Source organism: Oxyura jamaicensis, chromosome Z (assembly GCF_011077185.1).
Source record: "Oxyura jamaicensis isolate SHBP4307 breed ruddy duck chromosome Z, BPBGC_Ojam_1.0, whole genome shotgun sequence".
NCBI classification, from domain to species: Eukaryota; Metazoa; Chordata; class Aves; order Anseriformes; family Anatidae; genus Oxyura; species Oxyura jamaicensis.
This window is the reverse complement of record NC_048926.1, coordinates 19,291,700-19,317,632: the sequence shown is the minus strand read 5'-3', so window position 1 is coordinate 19,317,632 and position 25,933 is coordinate 19,291,700. Positions and strand designations below refer to the sequence as shown.

At 40.9% G+C, this 25,933-nt stretch overlaps 1 protein-coding gene across 7 annotated transcripts in view; it reads right to left on the bottom strand.

The window, feature by feature from the left end:
* MAP3K1 (mitogen-activated protein kinase kinase kinase 1) overlaps positions 1–22,564 on the bottom strand; it is a 57,337-nt gene extending 34,773 nt beyond the window's left edge. The window contains exon 1 of one of the 7 annotated variants that reach the window (XM_035310568.1): positions 21,929–22,564. In XM_035310568.1, coding sequence (XP_035166459.1) covers positions 21,929–22,437 — 509 coding nt within the window. In that variant the 5' untranslated portion in view covers positions 22,438–22,564. Of the gene's footprint in view, positions 1–1,660; positions 1,666–9,859; positions 9,898–17,725; positions 17,955–17,977; positions 18,034–18,846; positions 18,869–20,302; positions 20,341–21,928 lie in introns of those variants that run through there. The other 6 variants (XM_035310572.1, XM_035310574.1, XM_035310569.1 and 3 more) reach the window with 6 other exon arrangements.
* Positions 22,565–25,933: the final 3,369 nt, after the last annotated feature.

The following is a 25,933-nucleotide window of genomic DNA, read 5'->3' as shown; positions in this document are numbered from 1 at the left end:
TGTATTAAATATTTAAAAGTGTGTGACTTCAAATTCTACTCATGAATTATCTGCCCATAAGTTTCTTATATAAAATGCCTTAGACTATTTTTGAACATTCTAAAAGCAAACCCATACTTTAGAAGGTTTGCACGGCAATAGAACGAGCTCCACCTTAGAATGAAACCTCATGCTTTAAGTAACAGGAGATCCTCCCTCATTCATTAGTGCTGGAAAGATGCTCAGGGCAAGTGGTGACGGCATTACTTGTTTTCCATTTTCCTACTATCCTAGTACTTATCTTTAGTTTCCATTAGAAACACATCAAAACTTTCTTTATAATGGTCTTTGTCAGCTTCTTATTACATCTACCTTCTCTCCTCTTAGCATCTGCTGTTTTTATCTATATAGATATATCATAAATAAATCATATATTTACACACAATACATTCACTTAACTTCAAAGCTTGGTTTTGGACAAGTAACAATACCAAATCAATTTTACTTTCCAGGTAAAGGTTACACAGTTATTATTAAGACTGGGGTAAACTGGGACAATGCAAACAAATGTGCTTTCCTTTCTACCCACACTGCATGGCTGTGCATGCGGACAGTACCATTTTAAGCTACTGCAGTCAAACTCTACAAGAATTTGTCTACCAGAGCCCACAGTCAAACAACACAAACTCTCACAGAAGTGGAAAGAAGCAAACCCCAACAAAAGCAACAAAACCAAACCTCCCTGTTCAGAGTTTCTCAAAACTCTGTTGGCACCTTTACAGTACACGTCAGTTTCCAGAAGCTAATTTATTTGCTCATTCTGAAACATTGAGATATCCAGTGGATTTATTACGTCCCAGGCTTTATTCATGCAGTACAAGAGTTCACTTCCATACACGTACTCTCAAGGCTTCACATTTAATTGAGAAAAATGTTCATGTTGAAAGAATATATTTCAAAATTAAGATTTACATTGTCAGATGTTGACTGCCAGCATTCAAGCTAGTAGGTTCCGATTTCTTGTATGTTGCCAACCAGTCATTAATTACCATTTAAGACCAGTGATATCTCCAGGGAAAGCATGATTTTAGGAATGGCCACGTAGTCAACCCATGCTATAGGACCCAGAAAGGTACAGATAGGTTATTAATGGCTATTAACCATTTGCACAGTATCCTCAAACGTTGCTTCAGCTGAGACAGCAGCATTCAGTGAAGTCCACAGCTTCAAAGAAAAAGCATGAACACATAATCATGCTTTCAGCTTTTTAAATTGCTCCCCCAAATACCTCACCTCTGCTCCCCCTACCTTTAAAAAAAGAAAAAAAAATGTCATTCATCAATAAGTAAATTTGGAGACTAACAGCATGACTTTTGCTTCTGTGGCTGTATTTTATTCATTTGTATTCGACCCTTGAAACCTTTAGCACAGAAGTTCACTACCAACAAACATACTCAACCGGGAACACTTTCTTGGCTTAACTGATGTTTTCCCACATTTCTAAAAATGACTCCCTCAAAAACAACATCCTCAAGTGATATCCTCCTGAAGCCACCTGAACAGATGTAGAACTACAGATATGTTGTTTATTTTCCTCAGCTTCTTAGATGCCAATGCCACTAGTGCATGATTAAAAGAATAATCATTACTAGGAACTAGAGTGATTCATGAAGCAGTGGACTTAACCAGATTTTTGCATTTTATTTAGAACACCTCTGGAGAAACTTAGATTCTGCTTTACAGAGATTTTATTCAAATTATCCCTGCATGATTTTAGTTTTATGCAGTAAAGTATCAGCTTTGACTTTCAGATTCACATGCTGTGATTACTCCAAGATTTTCAGTTTGGTTGGAAATCTAAGTCTCAGCCATAATCCACAAAACTCTGAAGTGTTTAAGATGCTTTTAAACATGAAAAACTACATTGAATATTTTTTCTTAAAGTCAAACAGCAAAGAGTAAGTAAAAGATTATATGCAAGTGGGATCTTGGAGTTGCCTCTAAAATAATCTTAGATCAGGTACTAACACTAGAACTGGAGTGACGGCGAGCACGGTAACATATTAGCAATTTAAATACCTAGGCTCTGAATAAACGGCTACATATGCCACTACAGAGGAAGAAAGGGTCAGAAGCGATCCTAATCTTGGTAGGTGACTCGCTGAAACAGTTCTGTATTCCATTTTCTCAGTAGCAATGTCAGTTTAAGGAGTTCCTCCTCCCCACCTATGTTATTCATTTCTATTCCTTTCCACTGCTGTGGGTCTGACTTTAAAAAACATTTTTGACACTTGAAGATGGAGAGGAAGAAAGAAAAATGGAAAAGCATTGAGCTCAATTTACTCTTCAATGCAATTCCTAGGACGGTCCCACAACAATTTCCCTGGAAAACAGACAGGATGGCATTTCTGAGCAACAAGCTTCAGTCACTCTCTGCAGACACAGTACTTAAGTCTTCCATATGCACACAGCATGTAAATATACACTGTGATACACTTTCCAGTAGAGAAGATGTCCCAAACACAGCAATGGAATTTAACAAACTGATGAACACTATTTCATAGGATGGAGAAACTTTTATTATTAAAGTGAAGCTGAAGAAGTAGGAATTATAGCCCCTACCAAAATCTGAAGTTTGTTTTCTTTCAACCTGAATTTGCTCAGCAAGATATCAGGGCTAGGACCTGCACCCATGAGGTTATTTGTATTGGAGGACTTAATGCTCTGAAAGAGATTAATGCTTCTTTTTGATTTTTCTGTTCAAGAGGTTACTCCCCAAAATAACTGCTTCCTTTGTTCACTACTTACGGTAGGAAGAAAAACATTTTCAGGACAGAAAGGAAGTGTGATAGGACTATTTGAAGACAAACATAGGAATCAGCTTACAGGCAACTAACTACAGCTACTGCACATTCATAAGGCTTCCAGCTGCAGTCTGCGACTCCACAGAACCTCCCATGAGATCATCTTTATTAAGATCATTTTTATAAAATCAAACCCAAAGTCCATCTAGCCCAGTATCCTACCAAATGGCAACTACCCGTGGACAGCACAGTAAAACTACAAGAACAACTTTGGAGCAACTCCCCTACTCAAATTCTTCCTCACAATCACCTACAATTTGTGGCCTCAGAGTGGAATTGGAGGAGGATGTCTCTGCATGTGTTTGCCTGATCAGTTTTTGATCTGCTGTAAACTTTTACCTTCTGGTTTGTATGTAGGCTGCCTACTGAAAACCAAGGGATGTCACATGAAGTGACCCAAGGTGTTAAAAAAAAAAATTAAGCTGACCTCAAGGGAAAAAAAGTTTACTTACCACACCACAATGTGAGAAAAGAGCAAAAACTGCTGTTAGCCAAGATAAACCGTAGTTACAGAAACGTATGCTAGGGACACACAGGTAAATGCATACTATTCCAGTCAGCTTATACACTGATTTTTTTTTGTACAAATGAAGGTTGGAGAATAACCTCTCAGACAGAAACAAGAAGCTCTGGGGACACAGTAACTTAAAGAATTCCTGTAAAGACACAAGCACCTTGAGCTCCCTGAGTACCGAGTAAAACTGATTGGTCCATCAGAGCATGGGCTTTGCTTTTGTTATTTTTGCTATGAATAAGTCTAAAAAGGTACTTAAGCTGCCCTAGGTAAAAGAGATTACATGTTCTTGATTACACATGACACTATCAGCACGAATACGCAAGAATACTGATAAAAAATCCCACTGTTTCAATGTTGAGACAAACTTACGCCAGAAAAGCCATTATATGCATGTGCATTTAAACTGCAAAAGAAAAGAAAACAAAACACCACTGTTCTCTCAATGCGGAGAACTACAGAATTACATATTACCAGTATATTACCGGCAGTTTTACAGTCAGTATTTCCTAGCAATACATGTAATTTATCACTGTAGCTTTCCCTAAAACTTTTTCTCCTTTAGGGGTAAGGGTGGATGGAGACAGAAAAACTGCTTGAGATTAGGACATCTGATAGTAAAACACTTTCAGAATTCAATGGCAATGGATGCTTCACTCAACTGACCAAACTGGCAGATGGGGAGTTCTGAACTCCCTACTTCACCTTCTGGGGAGGGAAAAGGAGACACTATGCAACTGTGGTTTATGTAAAAACTCCAAAAGAAACTGTACATGCAAGAAGACATTTAGAAAACAAATAACAAAAACAACAGATCTGTCAGTGTATCACATGCATATAGCCCAAAACAGCAGAGAAAGCAAGGAAAGCTTTATTTCATTAAGGTTTTCTCTATGGTAACTATACTATAGCAATGAATTCTTAGAAAGAAGGCCTGATTGATCCCCAGGTTGTGAAAAAATCACTTATAAGTCATATCTTAACTAGCAGTCAATAATCATCTTCTATCAAAATTAACTTTTCTGCATTTTTAAGGCACTTAAGCCAATTTCCTTATAAGTGTTGAAACTAAAACAGAAACACCATGTGTTTGCATCTTGGAACACGTTCTTAGGGATCTTAGCAGTTCTTCCTGCTCTAGGCATGGAAGTTAGTGACAAAGTGTAAGAAGTCTGTAATTTCCTGCCTTGCAAAACTTTCTAAACTATTAAGTCACTTTCTTAACATTTAATAGGCAGGCAGGAATAGATTTAACACAGCTGGATGTTGATACTGTTTCATTATCACACTGAAAATGGTACCTCAGCTATGAAGGAAAGCTTACTTCAGAATTAAAGATAAACAAAAACAAACCCAAACTCCTGAAGGCATTAATAACAAAAGGCAATCCCCTCCCAAGGCCTGAATGGAGAATTAGACATTCATCCAGAAAAACGCATTTTATTCTCTCTGAAACAAATAAAAAGAACAAATATTTAAGTTTAAATAAACTTGGGAAAGTTGTCTCTGACAACACATTGCATGAAGACAAAAATAGCTATTGGGGAAGCTAAAGAAGGCTTCAGAAGGAATCCTTCCCTTGCAAAAGCGGGAAATGAAAAACCGTTCTGCAGAAGTTAGCTGCATGTATTCAGCTACTCCTGACTAAGAAAAGCCCCTTCTCCCTCCTGTGTAACACATCAAATCTTTGTTACTAAGTTAATGGAAGGCAGAAATCTGGGAAAGGGGTTGTTTTCAGGAGCTGTCCTAATGCCTGAGCACATTTTATGTAGCAATTCCTTTTCTATGGATCCTTAGATTAAAAACAAACAAACAAACAAAAAAACACCACCAAACCAAACAAAGCAGTTGGTTTAGACAATGTAGAAATACAGCTGTTTGTTTTAACAATTATAAGAAGGGAAATGTGTGTGACAAACAGTATTACGTGACTTACACTGAACGGTTAGGAATAGCACAGTATACAGCTGGTTCAATTTGAAGTACATAATAGTTAATAAAGTTGACACACATGATCGGCACAGAAATGAATTTTGCTATACCATATGATCTGTAGTATTCCTTAGAAGATTTGCTTAAATAATAAACAGCTTACTACGATAGACACATTAAGAACACAACAGGAAACATTAACTTGGAGATCGGTACTTTGTTTTCTTGCACCACAGAACATGTTCATGGGGAATTGTTCTTGCAGTAAGTACCCTTGTATTAAATCCGTAGCAATCTCAGTATCAACTAAAGAAACAGATGCACAAACTAAGCTAAAAGCACATGGCAATTGTGATCTACAGTTTGTCTCACAGGACTTCTACAGCAGTATTTTCTTTCTTTTTTCTTTTTTTTTTTTTTCCTCTCTTAAAAAAAACAGCTCATCTAGGAGCAAGAAATACAGACCTATTTGGCAGGGGGGGAGAGGAGTTATTTTACTGTTCACAAAATGCAAATATTTATCTTATAAAGTTAACCTCTTTACCAAATAAATCCAACTAATAATCCAAGGGAAATTAAACTAAAAACACCTGAATCTTCTATGTCTTTTCAAATTCACATTATAATTTCTTCATGCAGTAATAAATTCTGGTCCGTTAATGTGCATTCAAAAGAGCCTTACCAGTTTTTGAATTGGTGAATAAAGCCACATAGTTTCTCTTCAAAAACAGGAGCTTAACAAAAGGCATCTCAAGAAAGTTATGTATTTGGAGATGAGTAAAATTTCAACATTATGCTTGCAAGACCATTAATAATTTCCAACTTCAACTTTTCAACAAAAAAAAAAAAGAAAAGGAAATATGACAGTTACTTTGAAAAAAGCCTAGCTACTGGGCAAATGGACTACAATGAATGAAAATCCAACTGGATATGAGAAAAATGAAACAAGGAGCATGAACTCACAGCAGTCATATCTACTAAGGTGTAATGTGAAAGCAAAACATTTTCAGTTGCTACTTGCTGCGAATGAGAAAACACTATACATATCCTCCATTACTAAAATTACAATTTACCGTTACATACATTATTTTCACTACATTTTAACTCACTGTCCCCTTAAGTCAACACCTAAGTTTTAGTGATCAGTGGCAAACAGCCATAGCTGTTTTACTTAAGTGAAGTGAAAATGAAGAACTCATTATCTTCAAGAAGACACACTCTTATCTGGAAAGATCAGGTTTTCAAATCTGCTTTACAAGCCTTCCTCCAAAAATTTCATAGGCATTTTATGCAGGAATAGCCATAAGTTAAACACCTCAATAAATTGCTTGTTATCCTCACAGATTGTCAAAGGGTGGATTTAAAAACAGAATCCATATTGAGATCAGCATTACCCTAAAGGATGATTTTTTTTTTTTTTAAAGCAATGCATTAAAAGATTAGAAGCAGGCAAGAAAGTCTTTCTTACACAATACCTCCAATGTAGATATTTCAACAATACAGAAGACTACTGAAGTGGCTACTTATTAACTTGCCTTTAACAAATATCAACTAAAAACTGAAACTCATTTCTGTGCATCACCACTGAAAAGAAAAAAAACATGGATGAAAAAAGTGTTGTAGCTACCAATATCCAAACAGTACTGAACTAGACCATAATGTAGCTTCGCCATATTAATGTAGGGAACTGGAACTTAGAAAAAGAACAAAGCTAATGATTATTATTCCTCTCAATCAAAACATATATTAAAACTAGATCTGCTAACTTTAACGGAAAGCCTAAGGACGGACCACAGCCATAAAAGAGCCCTAAGGTCACTTGTCTTAATAACCTTTTGTACATGATTATATAACCAGAATCAATATGCACAATATTCCACCCTACCTTTAAATAAGTATCTGTCCTGCTGAATTATATTGAGAGCCTAAATGTATGGTGAAACTTTATTAAAGACTTGCAACCCACATTTCCCACTACCCCTTCTTTCAAAGGCAGAAGAAGCCGAGTATCTGTTACCAGAACAAGCAGCACTTGGCACATACCTTTGAGAAAGCTGGACAGTATTTCATGACTCCTGCAGTTTGTACATTCACAAAAGTGGCACCCGAGGCTTTTGTAGCTCATTTCATTCTCTGTGAAGTACAGCCAGAGCTGTTTTGACTTCCCCAAAATTTTCTTGTTTAACACAATCTCCTCTGAAGAGACAGCCTTCTAAATGCCTTCAATTAACAATACACCTTATTAGGACATTACCAAAAATATTTTTAAAATATTTGTGTATTTGGTATGAAAAAGGTCAGGAAAAAGTTCTGAAACTGAGAAGATAATTTAATTATAGTAATCTTATCAACACCTTAACAAATTTCTTAAATGAAACGTTAATTTCCACCTTGTCATGTGAACATTCTAGGTTCTTCCATGATACTGAACTCCTACAAAACACACTAGGCAAGAAGTTGCTAAACTCTGATATGTACAACCAGTGGTGTTCGTTATACTTCAAAAAAGGCACATGGTTTGAGACAGAAGTACACTCCACTGGTAATGGTAACAATCATGGCAAAACCACTTATGAGCTCTCTCCCTTCAGAAATCTTTTCTCAAAAAGCAGTATTAAGTACTATCAGCTAGTTTAATTCTGATGGAGCATAAGACAACTTAGCATTTTGTTTAAAAAAAATAAGGGTTATAATGTTTGCAACAACATGCAATGCATAACTTTAAAGTGAGTTTCAAACAGGTACTTAGAATTTTAGATAGCCCAAATTTTTAACATGAAGAGTTGATTAACTGTTGAAACAGCATGAAACCTGGGGGTTACATACCCCCAGCATGAAAGCTAGGGTTGTTCAGCCTAGAGAAGAGAAGGCTCCAGGGACACCTTAGAGCAGCCTTCCAGTACCTAAAGGAAGCCTACAGGAAAGCTGGGAAGGGACTCTTTGTCTGGGAGTGGAGTGATAGGACAAGAAGCAATGGATTTGAACTAAAAGAGTGTAGATTTAGATTAGATATAAGGAAGAAATTTTTCACTGTGAGGGTGGTGAGGCACTGGCACAGGCTGCCCAGAGAAGCTGTGGCTGCCCCATCTCTGGAGATGTTCAAGGCCAGGCTGGATGGGGCTTTGGGCAACCTGGGCTGGTGGGAGGTGTCCCTGCCCATGGCAGGGGGGTGGAACTGGGTGGTCTTTAAGGTCCCTTCCAACCCAAACCACTCTGTGATTCTATAAAACCCTCTGAGATATAATGCAGATGTTCCCTCTCTGCCATTACAACTAATGTATGATAGGGGGCGTGGGAGGGGGGAATGTGTATGTATTGTATAGTTTAAGTATATATGCATACACACAAAATAAGCACTACTGATGATCTCCTTCAGTCACATTTCTTTCTCCCTACAAAGGATTGTGACTTGAAGCAGTAATACCTACTATAGCAACATAATACCCATAAAAACGTGGGAAAATAGAAGCACACCAGCTCTAAAAACGGGAAAATATACCCCTTGTTACTGAGGAAGCCTCCTTCACTCAAAAGAAAGCAATACCAACAGCTGAATCTGAACTTATTCCCAGAGGTGCCACTAAGACAGCTTTTACTCATCAGCTGTGCTGCAATGTATGAAAGGATAAAGAAGCAACAAATTAAACAGACGATTACCAAGCAGTCTGGCAAGCTTGGCAGCTGTACTGGTTTATAGTCCCATTTCTGACCACCCCGCTGTGTTAGGACTTCTCTGATTGGACTTTCAACCTTAGAGTTAAAAACAGCTCATCTTAATATGACACAGTAATTCGTCTACAGCTCTTATTAAAGATTCATAACCCAATTTCACTTTTCCTACTTTGCTACAGAATGTAAGTTCCACCATGGAAGAAAAAGTGCAAAGAATCCATACCTTAGAACTTTGGAGGTTTACCTTAGTTTAATGGCACTGCTGCATATTAAGCAAGCAGAAGAGGAATCTTGTCAAATCAGTGCATAAATAGAAAGCACAGAAGTTTAACTACTGTCACTGAAACATTTGAAATATGTTGATTTTAAAGTCACTGAAAAGCACACTATTCTGGAAGAGCTTTACATGAGAAAACTGTCTAAGAAAATATTTGCTTTAACACAGAGGTAAGTTCCTTATTAACTTTTAGCAAAATACTCAAAGCTAAAACAAACATTTGTGATGGCTAAAGATGGCTTAGACTCATTTTACTTCTTACCATGAGGACTTATATCACAATAACAGTCTCTCAGAAATGGGACAATAACTTAACCGAGAAGGCAGCAGTCTCATTTCTTTGAATAGGTGCATTAAGTGCTTTTCAAACCACAACGAAAATATACCACATACATAAGAAAGCAAAAATAAAAGCTAGTTTCCAGGAAATACTGATGGAACCTTAGCTGGGGAAGTCTGTGCATGAAACAAATCAAGCCCTTGTGCCGTGCTAATGGACTGTTTATGGAAATACTTTTCTCAACAGGTTAATCTTAGACCAGGTACTGGAAGTGGCCTGGCTATGAACTAGTCACTGAAGACTAAGATCCCTCACTGGATTAATTGCTACACTAAACTTACAGGCAACGGGCTGCAGAATCCATGACTACAGTGACTGAGTCTCAAGTCCACTTGGACATCAGAAGATGCAGCCTTTGAAATAAAATTGGAACGAGGCTGGTTTCAGTCCAGACTGTGAAAGAAAAATGAAGGATGTACTGTCAAACAATTCTATCCTAGAAAACCAAAGACATTAGCACAGTTGGTTGAAGTTACGCTTCTAACAACAAATACTATGTGAACATTCAAATAAAGGAGTCAAGCTACTACATCTCTTTGACCTTTTCTGTCTGCAGTGGTCAACATGTTCTAAAGAGAGCCTTTCCACCTACTTGAGTAGATCTCTGGCCAATGCTAAACCTAGATATACTACGCATCTACACAAAACCAGAAACAAACTGCTGTATGGTTATGGAATAGCACAGTTCTCATAGCTTATACCAACTGCTCATTCACAGCTTCTGAAATACTAACATAGTTAAACTCTAAGAGCTAAACATTTTTACTCATGTAATTATAGATTATTTTAACAACTGCAAAGAAGTATACAGTAACCCGACAAATCCTTATCAAAAGTTGCCATAGTAAGAACTAGCTATACTGACTGTTTCCCTCAGAAGAGCCAGCTTTTTCCACTCCCAGTTATAAAAACATGCCATTTATTTGAACATGGAAAGGGAGTAACAGTGCTAGACCCAGATTGCATCATTTCCCACTTCCTTTTAGGTATCAAAATGCAAACCTCACCACAATAAGGCTCAGCAATCCAATGAAGCAGACGCTGGACCTTCAGGAGGGAAGGCATGATGTTGGTTCTTGTAAGTGAGCTTACAATTAAAAAAAGAACAAGTTCCATATAATCTCTTTATTTTCTGAAACTGATTGTAAAGAAACCTGAAGAAAGATTGGGTAGACTGATTATTACTGACAAATGCTAAAAACCTTGGCTAATAATCCTAACTACAATGAGAAATTCAACTGCAATTATGCTTACCCACTTGATATTTGTGGTTTCAAGCAAGAAAAACTAGTTTTAAACATTTCTTTAGGGCAAGATCCATAGGCCTGCTTTGTGCCTCCACCAAACCATAAATTTGTCATCACGTTGGCTGCACAAGAAAGTGTTTTGAAATCTAGAGGCAGTGGTATCTTCTCCCCACAAGATTTACTGGAAATATTTAGGTTAAAAAAAAAAAAAAGCACGTCATGCTTAAGGTACCAGCTCCTATATCACAAACTATATACTCCCCACAGAGGGGAGACAAAGCACAGCTAGTCCCACTAGTATAACCAGTACAGCTCTTTTGCATAGATGGTTTCACAGATCTCAAAACGCAGTAGTTGCATAAATCAGGTCTTCATCTATTCTTGGCTTTGCTCCAAGCCAATTTACCTACTTACCAGTTGTGCAAATCAAGATGTGTAGACATTACAGCTTTAAGATCATGGAAACTTGATTTGAGCTTTGTACAAATGGTAACAGAATAATTAATTTGTACAGTGGCCTTTCCCTTATAAACTTGTATTGGAACAGAGTAGATTTATTTCCCAGTAAGCAAAAAAAATGCAAACAAGTATTTTTTCAAAAACTGTAGGGCTTCTAAAGCATAGCTATTTATAGTTGAAGAGGTACTAGGTGCATTATACAACAAAAAAGGAGAACAAGAAAAATAAAAAATAAGAACAATCATTCTTCATTTGACAGCTTTCACTGTTGTAGCTTTGAATCACAGTTTTAAGCATGGCAGAAACATAATTTTCAAGTTCTCAAATCAGCATGTATCAAAACACCATCAGCACAGCCTAGCAGAGGCAGCCTTCAATTGATAAATACACTTAAACACATTTACTTGCAGAGATTCTGTTAAAGCATGGGGTCTGCACTTTTTAACACATGCTACACTATCAGATCTTACACCCTTCCTTCCACCAAGCTCTACTTGTGTTTTCCTCCCAAATTTTATTTCAGTCACCCTTTGAAATCTCTACCAGTTTCTTTGCCATATATCCATATGTCTCTGTGTGTACTCCTATCTCCCTCTCTGAAGTTCCGTGGATTGGTATTCTCTCTCTCTCTCTAAGCCTTTGCTCCATCTTCTCTAGCTCCCTTCTTCCACTTTCAGCTCCTCTCAGGACAACTGCTTCTCCTACTGCACCCTCTCCAACTAATTGCCTTCCAGTCCTCCAGCTTACTCATTCATCTACTTATTCTCTGTCTTTCAATTACCAGCTTCTCTTTTTCCAGACCCAGCCCCATGTTTTCTTCATGTTGGTATCCCTTCATCTAACATGTTACCTCTTCCACTTCCTTTCATCTTCTTCCAGGTACGCTTCTGTCCTCAAGCCTTTGATTCCCTACTCTTTGCAGCTGTTCTCTTGCCTGAACCACAAATACAGTGCTTAAAGTTCTTCCATGAAAGCTCAGGCTATATGCAACAGTCACCTAAAGCATCACAGAAGGTCTGTCTTTTCTGATAAGCCCCTGTATCTTATAAGCCCCATACCAAGCTTTTACGTGGCTGAGGGCTACCAGATGCACGGCACTTACTGTGAGCACAGCAGTCTTTGTGCTAGCATAATCTTGCTGCCAGTAGCTTTGTGGGGCTGATGAGCAGAGAAACTCCATCCAGAACACTGCAAGAGTGACATGCAACTCCAAGGTGAACAGAGTGGTAATTTGGTTCTGATTTCCCTCTAAATTGGGATTCAGGCTTTGAATGAAACACAGATTAGCAAAGGGTCACTTACTTAGTGATACACATTGCTTTATCTCAGCCTGAGGCACCAACACCACAAATCAGATAAATACATGAAAAGTGGACACTTGCTTACAAAGAACAACAATTAAGCCTATAAGGCACCAAAATTGCATAGAGGTTTTACTAGAGATTCAATCACAAGATTAAAACCTGTGTTTTCCTCTGGGTCCCAGCTATTTATGGTCATTTAGTTCTCAACTGTTCCTACACTTGTGAGTATTGTTATAGGTAATGGAACTACTTATGAGTACAGACAAGCTGCAGCCTGGAAAGAAATTCTTCATTTTTTAAAATCGTTTGTCAAATCAAAAAAAGGCAAAGACACAATTTGATGAAGTCCCTATGGAAATTAGTCTACATGGTAAAGACTGGCAGATTTCCTACTGGTTCCTCTTCTTAGCTCCTCAGCAGTCCACACTGTGGGCTGAAAGGAAGCCAAAAGCCTGAACTCTCTGGCTGCACTCTTCCTTGCAGCCTAGATTCCCAGGGTCTCCAAGTGGCCTGCCCTGGCACTGAATAGCTATCCCTTTTTGCAGTACATTTTAAAATATAGGAATGCAATTCATATGTAGTTGATTTCAAAATACTGAAACCATTGTCCTCCAGTTGGCTTCATCAGGCACCTACACTGATGGTAGCAGAACTAAAATACTGCCACACACAAGTGGTGCTGAGCAAGTTGTAACAAGCAAACATTTCAGCATACTAATTTTCTGCAGAGGTATTGAGGGGAATTACATGCTTCAGCATATTTTCTGGGACAAGACGGCTTACCATTGTACCTGAACATGCAGGAACACATGCTTAAGAGACTGAAGAAACATTAGTGCTGTTTCTCTTACAGTATGTACACATAACAGCCTTCTAAAGAGCTCATCTATAATTCAAAATTTTACAATGTAAGTTACCAATTATACTTGGCAACTTCAAGACCAAATATAATTATACTCTAAATGAGTTCAGGAAGATGAACATTAAACAATTTAATTAGTTTACCGTCATTAATTAGAGAAAATGGGGAAGAGTTTTGGGTAAAGACAGTACCTTTCTGAGAAATGCCAGAGTCTTCCTAAAGGCTTGCTATGTTATTAGTAAAATTGCATCATATACAGTGTTTCAGGAACAGTCAGGGAAAGTTACCAGCACCAACATTTGATGGTACAGAACATACTCAAATGTGATGGCATCAAGACCCTTCTCATGGACATCTAATTGGGCAGCTTTCAGCTCAAAGCCTTGCAACTTTTGTTTCCCCTTCAGAAGGGGACATCTAGCTTCAACTGTAGAGGTGAAACAGGATTCATAGGAAATGTTCGGAGTGTGGTCTGCAAGCCCTGATTTTACTTTTATCTCTAATAATAATAACAAAAGAAAGCTTGATCCGAGAAATTCTTTTGGGCTGAAGTAGCGTGTGAAGTAACGTGTATCTCAGGTACAAGGAAACAGTTTCTGTTTGTTTATTCTACTGATCTGCTGCTTTCGAACCCTTCCTCCACGTTTTCCATTTCCAGGAAAGTCACTTGACCCACCTGCCTTTGAAATACATGAAAAATAAAAAAGCTTTATTTTTGTTATGAACCGAATCCTTTACTAGCAACAATAACACTGAAATTACTGACAAACATGGACACTTTTGAATGGACCTGAAGTCCTTTGGCTTCTGAAAAGGCAGCCAGATGATGGTGTTTCCAGGCAGAGGTAGAAGAGAGAGCTTCCTTAATGCCTGCTGATCCTCTCTTATTGGACCTGCTGTTAACCCATCACTTCACAGAGCTCTGTTAGGGTCAGAGACACCAGAAAGGCATGCTGACCTCCAACAGAAAGCAAAAGCAACGGCCAGGCACTACACCAGTTCTAAATTGCCCAGTATTGCCTGAATTAAACACTCTGCCAGTCCTTAATATTTCTCCTCCCTCAGCTTGCTGAAGATATCAGTGTGTGTCAGTTTATAATACTTAACTCATCCTTACATGAAAGCACCTTCCAACTTTTAACAGACGGAAGGCTTCTTAGCTTAATCCGAAATGTTTCATTACTCAGTTCCTTCATGGGGATTGTCTGCCTGCTTTCCACAAAAGAAAGTTTTAGTGTCAGTCTGCGTAACAGTTTTCACAGGGAGAGAAACCATAAAACATCAGTCATCCAACCTTTTCTGAATCGGTTTGGCACGACACATTCCCACAATGACAGCCCTGAAGATTATCTGCGTTGGTCTCTGCCCCAAGATCCGCGTGGCAGAGGAGAGGCATATCGTGCTCTCCTACAGAAGGCAGGGAGGGAGATCCTTCCCCTCCCTCTTCCTGTAAGGCTGATTTAAAACAAACACAGAGAGCAACCTGCATTGCTCCACCACCTCTTCCCTTGCTATTCCTCCCAAGCACCTCTGGGAGGAATAAGAAACACACAGCTCTGACTCAGAACAAGTTCTTGCCAGGACACCAAATGGGAACTGAGTTAACTTCAGGAAAACGTCTGAGGGTGCGAACAGGCCCACGTGGAGCAGAAGGTACCGGTGCAGGAGATTCCAGCCCTGCCCTTGGAGGCTGGAAGGCAAAGACAGCTCTGCTTGGCCAGCAGCCTCACCAGAAGCCTGCAGCCACAGCTGCAGGGCAGGCATGGAAGTGGCTGCACTCTGCTCTGCGGCATGGACGAACTGCTTTCCACACTTGTGAAGGAAACCCTCACAGAAAGCACACTGCCCCTGCCCTCCCGACTGGCTGGGGCATCTGATGTGCCTGCGGAGCACAGGAAACCTACTGTGTTGAAATGGTCATTACAAATAAATGCAGAACTTACAGCCTAAAAACAAAACCAGCAACAATATGAACAAAACAAAACAAACAACAACAACAACAAAAAAAAACACAACAAAGTAATGTCTGTTCTATATTTACGGAAGTTCTCATTTGCTGGAAATACAAGATGTTATTGAAATAACTTTTTGAAAATAAAACTCCAATGTAAATATCAATATGCATAAGTTTAAGAAAAACTCCATCCAGCCCCTCTGTTTAAAACCCAGCTGTTCACATTTCCATTTCAGGTTTGAAATTCCTCAGACTGAACTTTTTACAACTCCATGAACCATCTCATGTTTTACTTTATGAACAAATCAGCAAAATTAATAAGAACTATGGATCCTCAGTATGGCAGATACTTTCAATTTTTTAAAGAATACAGTAGCACTATTTCAGTGAGTTTCTGTACTAATCACAGCTTCAATATTTTTGTAGGTTAAGCAAGTCTTTAGTCATAGGCTAGACATCTGTACTCATATTTACTTAGCGAAAAAAACAAACGTTTCAGATGCATTTTAAGGGAACATTTGCCATCAGATATGTAATCAGTATTGTAAAGTTAACCTACAACAAGAGGAAAAAAATTGAAAGGAATATTAGTATCATACCAAACAACTCGGCAGTCTACAAACATGACAAAATTAAAAAAAAGTGCAAGACGTTGATAGACTGAAAGAACTGTCCCTGACTACAAATGAGTTTTCAAAGAACACATTTAGCAACCAGAAATTAAAGGACTCTGTCATGATTCAAAACAATTAGAATATTGTCTTAACGATGACAATAAACAAACACTTGCCTGCTAGAGTGTATTAATCTGACAAGGTCAGTAAACTCGACATGAACTGCAAATGGGAGGTCATTGCAAGATTCATCATACAATTCAGATATTTGCATTTCATGTGCCTCTTCAAATACAGGTAAATGTTACCTGTAGGTAATTGGGAGACCTGATTATCTACTAATCTTTGAAGCTCCCTATTTAAAGAATTACTAAAAAAAGTGTCTGCAGACATTTACTGGTAGTAGCATGGGAGGTAACACTGAATTTATTTAGGAGATAAATTTGTTTCTCAAATGAGTATTTTCACACATTAGATTTTTTTTCTTCAACAGTATTCAAGAGGAACAATTCTGAAGATAAAAGCATATATTAGGATATACAAAAAAGTCCTCAGGATGTAATACTGTTATTTGACAGAAATAACTAGTGAAATGCAATATGTGTTTGTGGGTTAAAACAAGGAGTATTAGTTGCACACCTCTGAGGGTTAACTAACAGCTCACAAAGTGACCTGATCATCACTGCTGACAACTGAGCAGAAGCTCATTTCTGTTTGCTCAAAAGCAAGATGACAGGATGCTCTGAAAAGGAAAAAGAGCACAGAAAACAAGACGTCAGATGTGGTTAGATGTCAGCGTGGACTAGCAGACACAATCCATCTCTCCAGTGTTCCACTCCCATCTTCCACAGTGACCCTGGATAAGGCGGTTAATTATCAACAGCAATGTGTCAGCAATAAATGATACGCAATATATGGATGAGAAACACTATAGGAGGACATAATTCCCCTGGTGTAATTAGTGGCTATTCCATTACAACCCAGAATATTAGGACAAGGCAGATGAGAATAAGCAGGACTATGTAAAATTTCCACAAATGACATAAATAGTTTACACTTCAGGGATACAAAAGAAATATACTGAGAAAGTGTGAAACAGAGGTCATGACTTCAATTCCTGCCTCATCTCATAGCAGAGAAACAGGAATACTCAGTGACATTCTAAGGTTACAGAAAAAGAATTAAAACTCTTTTTGCAAACACCTTCAAGTCCATCATCATTGGATGCCAAGCACCATAAAAAAATCTGAAATATTTCTTGGCAAAATTAAGGGGGGTGAGGGAGAATCAGTGTTGTATTAATACATTTTAAAAGTCATGTCAGTCTCCAGGCAGAAGGTAAACAATTCCCAATTTCAAATGATTCTTAAGCATCAAGTCAAGAGAGCTGTTTTTTTTTTTTTTCCTCTCTCCCCCTCCCCCCCCCCCCGAACAATTTTCCGTCAAGATCCAACAAAAATCAACCTTCAAAAAAATCCCCAAACCACATACAGAAGACTCCATGCAAACAACTCCTCCCACCTCCCCTCAAAAAAACAACACCCCTCCCGCCCTATTTATCTTACAGGATAAAAATAAAATATCAAGAAGATTCACCACCGAGCAGGATTCTCAAGTTCTGCATGGTGGTCAAGCAGGAACTAGGAAGCTTTTTGGAGGCAGCATGATAAAGATAAAAAGGGAGGGAAGCAACAGAAAGCAACATACCATTTAACAACAGTCGCCTTGTCACCCAGAGACAAGTAACGAAGCCCTCTTAAAGGGTTTCTGTCCACTTTGTCTCAAGCAAAAGAATGAGCTGTAATTCTAGCGTTTTAAGTGAGAGCAGAGCAGATAGACAGTAAAACAAGACAACCCTGGGGTTTTCACAGAGCTCTCCGAGAACACCGAGATTAGCATTAGAAACTCCAGAGCTCACGACTGATCCGTTCTCTTATCACGGCCGCTGCTAAGAACTACCTCTGAAAGCTTGTTTGAAGAACAATTACGTGGCAGCGCATAATTTCTATTTTAAGCAAACTGGAGCCAAGTTTCACGAATACTGGAAGCCAGCAAAAGCCAACAGTGGCATTCCCACAGTCACCCCACCCCTAGCTGCTTGCTTCCACTCCCACCTCATCCTCTCACGCACCAGGATAAACTCTTGCACAGCTGCACCATTACCTTTACTCTGACTTCAAACAATAACAAACGCGCTGGTGCTCCAAAAGATCTCCTGAGGTTCAAATCCATCTACAGAAGGACAAACTGATCATCAAAGATATCTTGTACTTGACAGAATATCTTGCAGCTTTGGGAAAGGCCCGGTTCCACATGTCTGCCCCCAGGTATCTATCTCAATAACAGTACCTAGACTTAGTGACAGCGAAGACTGAATCTTTGGTATCACTAAATCCAACCAGACAGAAAGCTCCAGATTAGTTAGTTACAATCTATTTACTTTGCATAGGAACAAAGAAACTGCCATAGCAGATCAAGCCATTTAAGCAGAACCCTACCACTTGCAATAACTAAGAGTGATAAAAATCAGACATGGGAGAGGGTGACCCTCTTCCAAAAATACTTTCAAGCCACAGAGCACTGAAGAGGTAGGACGTGGAATTTCTCTCACAGGAGGATTCAGCTTAAATTGGAAGCGGAAAATGTGGCGGCTTAAGCAGTCAGTGAAAAATGGCAAGAGTTATGAAAAGCAATAAAACGCACAATTATATTTTATCTTAGCTGAAAATAGCTATGGTAAATAGCCTATATATTTTAACTGTAAGTACAATCTGAGAATGTGAGCCAAGACTAGTATCATTTCAGTGGAAAGAAAGGAAAAATCAAACCTTTGCTAGGCTCTGCTCTGACAGAACTTGCTCTCCCTGTTCCCACCTCACTGCCCAAACTGGTGCTCTGTTAATGCATTCATGCACTCCTTTAAAGGTGCTACAATTTGTAACCAAATCCCATACCAGCAAAGTTTTACCAGTACTCCTGTACTTGTCAAAACTTTGCTTTCTCTGTTGTTTTTACTGTCTCTAGCAGGCATCAAACAGGAATTGCAGATAATACTGCATAAATATCTACACAGGTTTTCTTGCAGCTGAACTGACAAGCTTGCTGTATCTAGCACATACATTTTGAAATTAGAACACTAAATTTTCATGCAAGTCACACAGTGCATAGTTACTGTATAAAGAGAAGGCAAATCACAGCATTTCCTGCTTTTTGTTTCTATAAAAATGAGGTTATGGCAGCATAACCAATACTGCACTCAGGAATGCAGTAAGGTACCTATACCAATTTTAGACACAAATAAACATTACTTAAACCATCTGAACGTTTTAAAAGAACATTGTTAAGATCACACAGCAGGAGGTGCATTTTGCCTTCACGGATTTCCCCCCAAAGCAGAAGTTATAGCTTGAGTTACAAGAAATCTTAGTACAGTTACCACTGTACTCATTGTTAGGACCTATTTATATAAACCAAATCAATACACTGCCATGGAATAAAAGGTTCTAAGTGTTTTATGTGGAAGCTGCATTTCCTAGTAAAATAACACCCTTCTCCTCCTACAGTGGTATAAAGAGATAGCTTACAATGTCACAGCTTTTAGTGAAAATCTGATCTGCTCTTGTGACAGAGCTCTTGAGAGACTGAAGAAAAAGGGTAATATTTACATTTATGACTTAACAGCCGAGTCAGTTTCCCTTTTCAGCTTCATTCTAAGGCTCATGCAGGTCTTCCCGCACAAAACAGAAAATCTATTTAGAAAGTAAGTGACTATAATATCAAAAAGACTGACAAGGGGACTTTGGAACAAGTACAGTATCTTTCAATGAGCAGTAGATCCTTATGGGAGAGCATAACTGCTCTATTTAAAACCAGAACAGAAAACCTCCACATATTATTTTGATCACGTCCTTCAGCTTGCTTCTTAATAAGTGTCTGGGTAATAACTGCATGTACTGACTTATTTAATGTGTAATATGCTAACTGCATACTCAAATAACTCACAAACAAATAACCCCCTCCTTTGGCTAGAACAAGCTATTGAAATCACAACAAGGGCAGAGACGTTTTATAGCCTGACAAAGTAGTACTTATCTAACATCAGTATACTGGTAACAGGACATAGAGAATTACTGAGATATTCTTTAAATCCTTGTGTAGAGTATTTCTGAAGGACACTCAGAATTAACGCTGCCGTGTATTTTCAACCGTACTCATGATCAATTGAAAGTAGCCCATCTCTGAAGAGATACATAAATAAATAAGAGACAAGCAGTTGCCATTTACCATTTTCTATGATTTGTGAACATTCCTAGTCAAACATGAGAGAGCATTTGGGTGGAGGAGAAGGGTTATAACTTGCACGCACACTCAAAACACTAACTTGTCCAAATGTAGGTACTTTAAAGTAAGCAAAACTGTCCATGCGAAAGGAAAAATTCCACAGTTGCTCTGTCATTGCTGCCCTGGGACTGACTAGCAAGGATGGAGTCAATATTCCTGCACTGATGTGACATACATTGACCTTCCCAAATCTCTAATATTCAGCCTAACTCTCTCTTAATATTGCCTTAAGACAACAATTTGTATTACAAAGATACAGTTCATTATACTTTCATGACTTGACAGAGGAAAAGATGGTGCTAAAGAGTCAGATTTAAGTTACTTGCTAAAATTTGTACACGATTTTTTACCTTCCTGAAACACTTCAGATTTTCAGTAATCCTTCTACAACCGCAGAGGGACTTCGTATCTGTTAGGACCCCACCACATTAAGTATTTTCTCACTGACCTAGGCACTGACCAAAATCCATCGGAGAAGCTCAGAATTCATATAAATAGGACATCGGTCTAGAAGCCAACTCTTACTACAGTTTTTCCCACGCAAGTTAACCTTTAAAATATATCCTTAAGGTTTTACTGGTAACAGACACAGCTCTAAAGAATACACGTCATCTGTTAAACCAGGAACACATTTCTTATGAGGTCTAAATAACGAGCCAAACAAACAGCAAGGCCTCTCATTAAAACAGGTCTCCTGATGTTAACGCCGAGTCCTTAAACTACATAGCCCGCACCACGCAGCGCCTTACACGAGATCCGTAAGAAGTCACCAGCCCCGCTTCAGCCGCACACCGTCAGCCCCGCAGTGCCGCCCTGCCCGCGCTCCAGATACCCCTCGCTGGGGGCTCGGCACGGCCAAGACGTGCTCCGAGGGCGGCAGGCGGCTGCACCGTGGCCATGCCCGCTTCCTTCCCCAAGGCTTCCCCGAGCGCTGACGAAACCCGGGCAGTTGTGCAGAGCCTCAGGGCAGGGGACGTGTCGGCTACAGAGCACGGAAGGCGAGCGAGGGCTACCAAAAGGCGGGCACCCGGTGAGCACTGAATGAAGGCAGTGCCCAGGCTGTGCTGCGAAACCGCTTCGTTATCGCTTCATTTCATTCCGAAACGAGAGCGGACGGACAGTCCGACGGGCTCTCCCCTCTACCGCTAAGCCTCAGGGAAAAAAAAAAAAAAAGAAAAAAAAGAGAGAGAGAGAGAGAGAGAGAGCCCTGCAGTATCGCGAGGCCGCGAACCGGCCTCAAGACCTTCCAGAAGTCCCTTTAAAAAAAAATAAAATAAAATAAAAAAGGGGGGGGGGGGGGGAAAGGAAAAGGAGAAGCAGCCTCGCTGTGCAGCCAGCTGCCGGGCAAGCCGCGGGGCACCGTGAGGACGGCACCGGGCGCTGACAGCTCCGGGCGGCCGCGGGGGCTCTGCCTCGCAGCCTCCCTCCTCACAGCCTCACAGCCTTCCTCACAGCCTCCTCTGCCTCACAGCCTGCCTCCCTGCCTCCTCTCCCTCCTGCCCCGCACCTCCGCGTCCCCCAGCTTTCCCCCCCGCCCCCATCCCCATCCCGCCGCCGCTGTCACCTCACCTCGCGGCGAGGGGAGGCTCCATCATCACCCTCCTCCTCCTCCTCTCAGCGGCGGGCTCGGCGGCCGGCGGCGGCTCGGGCGGCTCGGCGCAGCGGCTGGGGGAGGCGGCCGGGCTGGCGGGGCCGGAGCGCGGCCCGGGCAGGTAGTGGAGCAGCAGCGCGTCGGGGGGCTCCGGCGAGGAGGAGGAGGAGGAGGAGGAGGAGGAAGACGAGGAGGAGGAGGAGGCGGCGGCCGGGGCGGCGGCGAGGAAGAGGGGCGCCTCGGGCAGCCGGTCGAGCTCCACACTCCGCACTTTGCGCAGCTGCTTCCGCCGCCAGTCGGAGCGCTGCTCCCGGCCGCCGCCCGCCTCACGCAGGGGCCCGCCGCCGCCGCTACCGCTGCTGCTGCTGGCGGCCGCGCTCCCCGCTCCCCTGCCGCCCTTCGGGCTCCCGCAGGCGGCGGCGGCGGCGGCGGCCGCTTCGGCGGACAGTCCCGACGGCGAGGCGCGATTGCCCGCCGCCGCCGCCATTTTCTCTGGCGGGTCACATCGGGCTCACGGGGATCGGGTCGGGGCGGGGGGGTGGCGGGGGGGGCGGAGAGGGGGGGGAGCCAACGCTCCCCTCCGCTGCGGAAACGGCGCTGTCTGCGCAAACGGCGTAGCGGGGAGCGGGCGCCGATTGGCCCCGAGGGGCGGGGCGGCCGCCGGTAGGTGCGGAGGGGCGGGGCCGCACGTAGCCCCGCCCCTCCCGCCCCCGCGCAGGTGTCGGCCGTTGGCGGGCCGCGCCCGGTGAGGGAGGCGGAGGGGGAGGGGCGGCTACCTGCTGCCGGCCGTGAGCCCTTCTGGGCTCCAGCCTTTCCTCGGCTTTCCCCTCAGCCACAGCCAGGCTGGTTGTGCCCTCAGCACAACTTAAACCAACGTTCTTTAGAGTATCTTACATATACCGTGCAGAATTTGCCGTGTGTCTCCCCAGGACAACACTAAGCAGCTTGACCGTGATCCGTAGTCAGGTCGCTTTGCTGGGATCACCGCTTTGATCTGAAGAGCTAGCAGAACGAGAAGTGCCGCCCAACAGAAGCACAATCTTTCACATTCATGATCAGATGCTGACCTAAACACAGCGTCCTCTCTGGAGGATGCCACAAGCATATGGGAAGAGTTATTTCCCTCTAAACATGCAAGACAAAAAGCCCAAGGAGAGTGTTTCAAATGCTGCTCCATATAATTGCAGATTAATATCAGTGCGGTCATGGCCTCAAGGTCATGCTAAGTGGAGCACTCGGATGGTCTGTCAAGATGCCACACTGCGACCGTCCTTATGAAAGTTTTTCCAGTGAAGGATGCTGTGCCAAAGTCAGCTGCGTTCATTGTCACCTCGTAAGAAGGCACCTCTGGGATAAACGGGTCATCTAAATATCCTCCTGTAACGTGCAGCTCAGGGTTGTACAGTTAAAGAGTCATTATGAATTTCATAAATACAGTATTTGACAGTTTTCTTGTTTAGAGTCTCAACTATAAGTAAATCGGGGACAATTTTCTGCAGGATTCCTAAAGCAGGCCTTATTGTCACGGTGAGTGTGTTAGTAAGTGTGGGAAGAGCAGAGAAAAGTATTTGTTTTGTAGAAGCAGGAGGCGATTAGTTGCATGCAAATTCTGAGGCAGATGGTTGAAATGAACTCAAATTATTACCAGTTGTTGGCAGTGTAACCTGCATGTGCAGTAGTTTTCAACAGGAAAAAACAACAGTGCACAATTACACCTTTTTTTTTTGTATATTCCCCAGTGCCATAAAATCACATTCACAGAAAAACAAACACACTGCATTTTCGAAGTATTCTGAAAAGAAATAAAAACGGCTTTACAAATGTACTAAATGCAGGTCACATGGAGAATAGCAGCTTTGAATAGCAATCACTTGGTTAGAAAGGGATAGAGAGAAGAACAAAAGAGCAAATCTCTAATAAAACCAGATCTGGGAGATCCTTTGGTCTGACAGAATCACAGGGCACAGCTCTCCCAGGTGCCAAGGCTTCAACAAAACCCACAGGAGAAGGAAACTCAGGAAATTTGAGGCAAAATGTCAGAGTGGACTTGGGTACTGAGGAACGTACATGCACACTGATGTGAAATGATTTCTTGAAAGCAGCTGAGAAAAACAGGACAAAACGTAAAATCCAGGGGTAGTGTGAGGCACCTGCATGCAGACAAATGCAGTCACCATTCCTCTTAAGACATGGCTTTGCCATTTGAGTAAGGCCTGCACTAGCAAGGTTTTGAGTTACTTTTTGGGTAACAAGCAAACCTCTCTATTTATGTATTGATACAAGGCATGCCTTATAAGGGCTGTTTATCCCATGATTTTTGACTAAAATCCAACTAATAAATTACATTTGTCTGTAATACTGATATTTGTCCCATTGTTTCGAATGGATGTCTCTCCACTCTGCCTTGATTCGAGGAACACAGTGGCAAATGTGAAGACACCTGCCATGCCTCACTCCAGAATGCTAGATAATGTTATGCCTGTATGCAACACAGATTTATGTACAATACAGAGATACTGTGTGGCAGGTGCTGTGTTAGAAGTACTAAATTCTGAAATCATTAATTGAATATTCAGAGGTCTGTGTTTTCTTGCGATCTGCTCCGAAATAACCGTTTTTCTATTTAATGAAGGAGTTGACCTGATTGTAGAAAACAAAACAAAACAACAACAACAACAAAAAAAAACCACCATAAAACACTGAAGAACCCAGAAAGATATTGAGTTACCTCTTGCACATATTCTTTCTCAGTCTGTCACAGTGCTGAGTTCCAAGGTTCCAATTTAGAATACAGTTGTGGAGGGTAACATGAGACTTTTAGCAGTTTTCAGTGGGCCAGTTTCCCCTAAGTCATAAGTAGCGGCACTCAGGGTTTGTTATGAAACAGAAGCCTTTGGCCTCAAATTAGCATCGTGCAACATTTGGAACATCAACCGTTGTACACAAAGAAAGTTCTGTTTGGGAACACACTAAGTTTTTGCAAGCCAAGGATTTTCCTTGTTGCATAAAACCTGTAACACTGTCATGAATAACCAACAATTTTCAACACGCTAGAGATAGGAATCTGCCATGCCTCTGAATACATAAAATAGGCATCATCATCCACAAACAGAATAAATATGAGAGATAACAGTCCATAGCTTCTGGTCTTGACTAAACATGCAAAAAGTGCTATAATACTGTATACAGACTAGATTCTCCCTGCCTTATTCTTTTGTGTAGAAATTCTTATCCCCACCTTGATCTTCCATTCATTCTTTCCATTGTGAGAAAGGGAAAGCAGACCTGCTCCTAAGCCATAATCCTTTCCTGTTTATGCCTCTGTGTAATGGAGAAGTCAAGCAACCAAATGAGGACATAGAGCCTGAGGTACTTTTCATTCGTGTTTCCACAGACCTGCTGAGAATATGCTGGCATCTCTCTTGCCTTTAGAAATGCTTTGCCATCTTGCTGATGCTCAGCTCTCACTTCCTAATGTAACAGGTGTGCCTTTTAGAAGCTATTCCACTTAAGCAAATCAGGATGCTATATCACTTTCAAGAGAGAGAAAGCCAGGGAGAAACAGAATCTGTTACAGGGACGTTTCTGGCTTTATTTCAGACACTGGGAATGTCTAGTCTTACTGGTACTTAGTTTTCTTTTTAGTTTACCTATCGACATCAGTATTGATTTATAAGCAAAATGTGTTTAAAGTTTTTTCCCTCACATTTCTGTTCACACACAACTGAACTGTTAAAAATACAGTTTGGGTGCACAAAATGTAAGATTACATCTTGACCTAGGTGTCAAACACATTATATAAGAAAATATAATTCCTTCCTTTTCTGCCAAAGGGCAGCTCTCTGTTTCTGAATTAGAATTAATATTTCTTCTGACAGTCCTGTACTGTCTAGCCGTGTTCACCAGAGTTGTCAGTTTTCTGGCTGTAGTGTCTACTGCACCTTCTAGTGGGAGGTGTCCCTGCCCATGTCAGTGGGTTGGAA